Raw genomic sequence first — 7,500 nt, 5'->3', positions numbered from 1 at the left:
ATATGTATATGTATATATATATATATATATATATATATATATATATATATATATATGGAGGTAAATGGCAGGACAGGATTAGAAATGAAACTATAGGAGAGATTACTCGAGAGCTATATGTGGATGAGATCATGATGAGGGGTTGATGGAGATGGTGCATGCTCTTCGCATTCCCCAGGAGAGATTAGTTTACCAAACGTTCAGCTGGCCTCCACAAAGCACTAGTTGTTGTTTGTTGTTGTTGGAGTATTATAGCCAACACTTGTTGTTGGCACGGGCCTTTCCCTTGGTTGGCCCGTAGGTAATCTGTAGATTTAAAAGGTGATTACATTAATGGAAATTTGGAAGGTTTTTAGTGGTAGAGAAAGTTGTGGACAGGGTAAGGATGATGGTGGTAGTAGGAGAGGGCCATCATTTCTCGGATAGTGGTAGTTTGAAAATTGGGGATGTAAGGCCTTTGAAAGGTAGAAAAAAGGATGCAGGGGGTGAGGGGGGTTATCCAACCCTTTACTCCCTAAGGTCCCTGCGGAGAGATTTTTAGTGGTAGATTAGTTTAGAAGGTACAGAAGATGATGTGAATAGGGCCTTACAATGAGGGGATGAGATGGTGTAATGAAAAGATGAGGTCTTTACCTTGGTGGAGGTAGTGTTGAAAGCAACTGCGAGTGTGTGTCTATGCTTTCGACAATTGCCTTTGCCAGTGTGGCCGCCTCTTTCCCGGCCTGTGGTGTGTTGGTGTCTACAAATAGATCACCTCGTAGCTGTGCTGTTTCTCTGCATTCTAGTAAATAGTGCATGAGGGCGTGTTGGGGTGTGACATCACAGTGCTCACACGGTCTCTGGATGTTATCTACGATTTCCCAGTTTGCTTTGTATCCCAGCCGGAGTCTGTGTATACATACAGCCTGTTTCCTTGGGGTATATCTGTCTATGGGTGGAGGTTCTAGCTCCGTGGCCCATTTGTACCATGTGGCAGAGGGAGAGCCATTCTCTATCGTCATGTGTAGTTCCTTAATTAGGTTATCCTTGAGCTGTGTCGTTTATTTTGCTTTTAATTTGTTGCAGTGCAGGTTGTATGGGCACCTGTACATTATGAATGTATCTGGTGCTTTTGGCTAGCTCATCAGCCTTTTCATTCCCTGGTATCCCGATGTGACTGGGGATCCAGTTTAGTGTAACTAGTCGGTTCCTTTCAGTATGCTGATATGAGAGGGTTTTAATATCAGCTAACAGGGACTTGTTTTCTTTGTTTTTGTCCTGTTGTAGGGCTTGCATTGAGGATCTTGAATCAGTATGAATGACTACTGGTCCCTCCTCATTTTCAATAGAGAACTTTAGTGCTTGTTGTATTGCAACAAGCTCTGTCTGCAGGGTGAAGACATTATTATATGTTCCCACCCTGCAGACAGAGCTTGTTGTAATAGAAGAGTTGGAAGACCCAGGCCTACATGACTGAGGACTATGAAGTGCGAAGTAGGATATGATGAATGGAGAAGTATTGAATTGAAAGCTCAAGGTAGAGACGACTGGTGAAATATAACCGAGGCCCTTTGCGTCAAAAGGCATAGAAGGACATGATATATATATATATATATATATATATATATATATATATATACACATTATATATCTATGTATATGTATACATAGGTGTGTATATATATGCACACATATATATTTATATACATATATATATAATATATATATATGTATATATATACATGTATATATACACATACACACATACATATATACATATATATGCATATACAGTATATGTAAATATCATACACACATATATATATATATACATATATATATGTATATATACATATATATATATATTATATATATATATATATATATATATATATATATATATATATATATAAACTTGGAAGAAATACCTTCAAGATATCTGGCTGTAAAGAAAATAATAGTTATTTTAATTTTGCCATTTTGATAAACCTTTGATGTTTTGATTGACTGTAATTTGAAAGGAAATTTATTTTTTCATTTAATTAAAGTCGTGTTGGAAATTTCCTGCTAATGTCACTGCCCGTTATTTACTGAAAGATCAAGAAATGATTGAATGTCTCAGACGTTTCGAAAAGGATCAGCAGAGAGATTATACACAGCTTGGCAGATTATGTTGCGAGTTCCAAACTCGTATTTTACGCGTCAGGAAAAAATTCTTCACAAGATTATTTCAGGATTATCCTTTTCATTCTTGCTTTCTTTTATTTATTAGCAAAGTGTGTAACCTTTGCTGGCACCGAATAATTACAAATTTATCTGGAAATTATTTTATAATTTCACTCTCGATTTTCAAATGGAGGTGATAGAAATCCTAATGATAGTTACATTAATCGGCACGTGGTAATTTTTCTGTATTTGTATTTTCTTTCTTTGGAATAAAGCAAGCAGGTGCTCCCTATTTAAAGAGATTAAACCCGTTTTTTTTATTTACTAGAGCCATCAATGTAACTCCTCATTTACATCGGTCATTAACGTTTACTGTAAAATACCATTGGATAAACGAAGCCTAACTTGTAAAGAATGCTTTTTTTTTTTTTTTTAATCTATTTGCTTACCTATTTATATATGTTATTCCAATTCCCCAAAATTTTCAGTTCGTAATAAGTGCAGATTTGGAATCCATCTCATGTGAAACATTTGTTTTATTTTAGTTTAATTCCGACTTTTTTTTTTTTAGAACTAGAGTAGTAAGAATAAGATTTTTAAGAATTAAATGCAGATTTATAAATGACCTCTGTTTACTTTGCAGATTGGTGAATACGAACTGCATGTTAGCGCCCGTGATTTAGGCAGTCCAGCTAACACTGCTATAACCCAGGTCAAGATCACTGTTGCCGATATTAACGATAATCCGCCTGTTTTCACAAATACCAATTATTCAGTAATTGTCCAGGTTAGTTAAATTCAGACTATTTGCTAAACAGTTTTCATGCTGATTAGTTTTTTATATGCATACTTAATCATTCAAAGAGCAAGTATTGTTGAGTTTTATTTTCTTATCTTACCCCTTTACAGGATGTTCAGTAGAGTTAAACCCATTTAATGCTGGTATAAGATTAACTTAGCCCTGCAATAGTCTAATACTGTCCAGCTGATCTCTTTCAACAGTAAAAAAATTATATTTTTTTTAATCTTTTATAATGAAATGCACATTTACAATCTTACAATCTATAAGATATATACATCATAGTATATTTACATCAAAATTAACAATCTCTATATTTTACAATATAAGTGATCGTTTCTTTGCATCTGTTGATCTTTTAATTCTTTATTGTTTATCTTAGGAGAATCGACCAGTAGGATACTCGATGCTACGCCTGATGGCCACAGACGCAGATGCTGATCCCAACGGAGCACCATTCACGTGGGAACTCATCAAGGCTGCCACAGAAGACCTCTCCTTCACTCTGGATCAAGATGGCTCTCTCAGAGTAGCCACCAACAAGCTTAATCATATGGTATGATCAAGACGAGGTTACTACTATCTTGATTAGATGTTTGGGTATTTTTGAAACTGTAGTGAATGGTCTGTTTCTTTTATCCTGAATTCTACATTCGGTGCTTTATTCACTTACAAATTATTGATTTTGTTGTCATATTCATTGTTAATTTCTTCATTTAAGTTATCCCAGTGCTTTTTATGAAGTAAATTTAATTGTCATCATTATTCTCTGATTTACTACCATTTCTAAGTATTTTCCTTTTTTTACAACAGCTCTTTCATATATCTCCTTGAATACCTGAATTTTATTATTTTGATTCTTCATTTTCTCCATTCTTACTACTTTTACCTGATCACCATAACGTATTATATAGATATGGTCAATATTAGTTTTCTTTTACCCAGTGGTTCAGTACAACTTGATATTTCCTTTTTTATTACATATTACCCAATATATTCATAATTTCCAAAATGTATAGAGAAATTTATTCATTGGAACGCACTGTTATGCACAATTGCTCATAATGAAGGAATCTTATACATCAGTAGACTTGCATTTGATAAACTTGTGTCAAAATATATAGTATTCAATCATATTTTCCTGTATTATATATGGTATATCACATTCAAGATATATATTATTGCAATAACAAATATAAAAATTCAGCCAAACCAGAAATAGTGTACAATGGTTGAATTACATTATACAATTTTAAACCTGATAATTACTATTCCTTTCAGTAAGAAATGAGGCCTTTGTTCAATTTAGTCATTTAATTTTATTCAAAGTTTTACTTTCTGGTCTCTGAAAAGCATGTACTATTATGTATCACTATAACAAACTTTTCATTTCCATATTTTAAAAAAGAAAACATACATTTTTTTTTAATATTAATTCAATCGCTAATATAATATTGTAATCGTAATTTTGTTTTTTCGAATCTTCAGGTACAGAGTGAATACATATTATCAGTGCGTGTTTGGGATAGTGGATCTCCACCTTTGAATGCCAATACGAAAGTGAAAGTCATTGTTGTGGAGGAATCTCAGTATCCTCCTACGCTCTTCCCTCTGCAAGCGTCTATAACCAGCTACCGCAACGCATTCCAAGGGGGCATCATTGGTCGACTATCGGCATTAGACCAAGACCCCTATGACACACTGCAATTCTCAATATCTTCCATCCCAAAGTCTGCCAGCACCATCAAATATTTTGATGTAGATGGGCAAGATGGAACCCTGGTGGCAATGAGTCCTTTAGATGAAGGTATTTACAAAGTTAATGTGAGTGTTTCAGATGGGAAGTTTGATCGTATGGTTGAGACCTCTGTTCAGGTGTTTGTGATATCTGAAGATATGGTTGAAAATTCAGTAATTGTGCAGATTGGTCCCCTCTCACCAGGAGAATTTTTGTCTAGATATCAGAGAATATTCGTGAGAGCTGTTGCTGCTGAGCTGTCAGTGGAAGAGGAAGCCATATCTATACTTAGCCTTCAACGCGCTCTAATGCATTCTCAGTCGAAGGAAAAAATTTCTTACAAATCACAGCGAAATAAGAGAGATATCCAACAAAATTTAGATGTATTAGTGGTGGTAAGTGAATATTCTGGACAATTCTTTTCCAGAAAGAAACTACTGGATTCTTTACGGGAAAAAAGAGATGGAATTCAGAAGAGGATAAATTTACCATACCTCTCCATAATGGATACTTTGTGTACAATGCAAACAGATTGCAGTGGTCATGGACAGTGTGTTGATGTAGTAGAGATCACAGAGGAAGTTTCAGTGCCATACAATACTCAAATGTCTAGTTTACTGTCACCAAAATTCATTCAAAAAGCTGGATGCTTATGCGATCAAGGTTATGGTGGTGATACTTGTGAAGATTTGGTTAATGCATGTGGGCATCGCCCTTGTGCTGAGTATGAAGAGTGTTTGCCAACTGATGTCAATGCCTTGGGATATACATGTCAGTGTCCCAAAGGAAGGGCTGGGCCCTTGTGTAAAGTAGATTTAACCAAATGTAGAAGTCCTTCATGTCATTACCCTATGCGGCCACTTTCTTTCAAAGGGAAGAGCTATGCTCAGTATAGTGTAGCAAGACAGACAGAAAGTAGTTCTTTGGTGCTCAGCGTCTTCCTTCGTACAAGGCATCCAGTGGGTACAATTGTGTATGCAGCAGGTGACATTGACTATAGTATTTTAGAAGTGGCTGGTGGGCACATACAATACCGTTGGGACTGTGGAAGTGGAGAGGGTTTAGTTAGAGTGTCAACCATCAGGGTAGATGACAATGAGTGGCATTTTATCAATCTAACGCGTGATGGAACAGTTTCAACCCTGAGTGTTGATGGTGAAGTGAGTTCAGGGGCAGCACCTGGTGTGAATGATATTCTTAATATGGATTCAGACTTTATGTTCCTTGGTGCCACTATCAGTAGGGATCAGAGATCAGGGATGTCTTCCTATTCCCACAGTAGTTTAGGATTTGTTGGCTGTTTGGACCAAATGACTATAGACGGTGCAGAACTCCCCATTACAATATCTGGAACGTCATCAAGTGGTGCTGTACTCAAACGTCTTGCTAATGTTGAATTGCAGTGTCCAGATATCTTACCACCAGCAGGTGTTTGTGGCTCACAGCCCTGTCTCAATGGAGGTACTTGTATTGAAAATAAAAAGTCATATAAGTGTAATTGTCCTCCAAGATTTACAGGAGCACAATGCCAAGTAGACACAGCACCATGTTCTTCCTCTCCATGCCTTAATGGTGGCAAGTGTATTGTAGTAGGTCGTACATACAAGTGTCAGTGTCCTTCTAAATTAAGTGGGAAGCGTTGTGAATATGGAGTGCATTGTAATCCAAACCCATGTAAGAATGGAGGTCGCTGTGAAGAAGGGGCAGATGGACCAATTTGTAAGTGTCAGCACTTCACTGGAAATATGTGCCAATTAGATATTGATGAATGTACAAGGAACCCATGTCAAAATGGGGGTACATGCCTTAATTTTTATGGTGGTTTTAAGTGTATATGCCATTCCAATGTAACAGGTGAATATTGTACTGAACCTAAGAAAAAATCCAGCTCCCCTTCAGCACTCAACATATCACTGGAAGAACTTGTTTGCATCCTGGCTGTGTTTGTGGGATGCGTGATTGCAATGCTTGTGCTTGTAGCATGGCAACGGCGACGTTGGCATCAAAAACGACATCAGCAAAACAACAGGGTCAAGCTGACTGATCATCATGTCAAGAATGACCTCAAAGCAAATGATGTGCCGAAGAGAAATTCCAAAATCTGCAATGTGGAAGCTGACCAGGTAATGGTCACTATTCTATGGATATGATATAAAGTATTTTTGTAGGGCATAGCATTAGCAAATAGTTTCTTATTTTTCATTATGTTTTGTTTTTTCTATAGTGACCATGTAAGATTTTCTGTCTTGAGACGTCTTGTTCATCATTTGCTTCTTATTGCTTTTGATTTTCTTGCCTGGTCTTTTGAGTTTTTTTTTATTCCTCTTTTGTTGCTCCTGGCGGCATCATGCAGGGTCCCCCGCTGCCCCCGCGTCCAGCTTCCTACACTCCCAGTGGCAACGATTCTGTCATCCTCAACACTCTCAAGCACTTGGCTGACCTCTCTGCTGCTGGACACGAGAGCCTCGAGCTTGAGACCCTTTCGAGGTGCTCCCATGAACTCCTCCACAGCCTCAACAAGCCTGTGGTGATTCCGCCCAATCTCTCACCGCCTCCGCCCTCCAACAGCGATTCGGACTCGCTTCATAAGCCTTGGGACCATCACAACAATCTTAATGACTCATACTTCATGCCCATCAAGGGTGAGTTTAGGCTGCATTTTTCTTCTTATCTTTCTTTTTTTCTTTCTTTCTCTCTTTCATTCCTGCCAGTTGCATTTTAGCGCTCATTTAGAAATCTTAGTCTTGACTGTACTGCCTACAGCAGTAGAATTAGAGGGAATAAGCAGCTTATACCCTGTGCTCAGTGGTAAGTTTTA

General features: G+C 37.3%; 1 protein-coding gene across 1 annotated transcript in view; it reads left to right on the top strand.

The window, feature by feature from the left end:
• Positions 1-7,500, top strand: part of LOC137642659 (fat-like cadherin-related tumor suppressor homolog) — a 211,370-nt gene that overhangs the window by 155,592 nt on the left and 48,278 nt on the right. Inside the window, 4 exon segments of the mRNA XM_068375426.1 lie at positions 2,789-2,932; positions 3,327-3,500; positions 4,433-6,805; positions 7,036-7,324. Of these exon segments, the coding sequence (XP_068231527.1) occupies positions 2,789-2,932; positions 3,327-3,500; positions 4,433-6,805; positions 7,036-7,324 (2,980 nt within the window).

Source organism: Palaemon carinicauda, chromosome 6, assembly GCF_036898095.1.
Source record: "Palaemon carinicauda isolate YSFRI2023 chromosome 6, ASM3689809v2, whole genome shotgun sequence".
In the NCBI taxonomy this organism is placed as follows: Eukaryota; Metazoa; Arthropoda; class Malacostraca; order Decapoda; family Palaemonidae; genus Palaemon; species Palaemon carinicauda.
The sequence above is the reverse complement of the archived record's forward strand: the minus strand, read 5'-3'. Positions and strand labels throughout refer to the sequence as shown.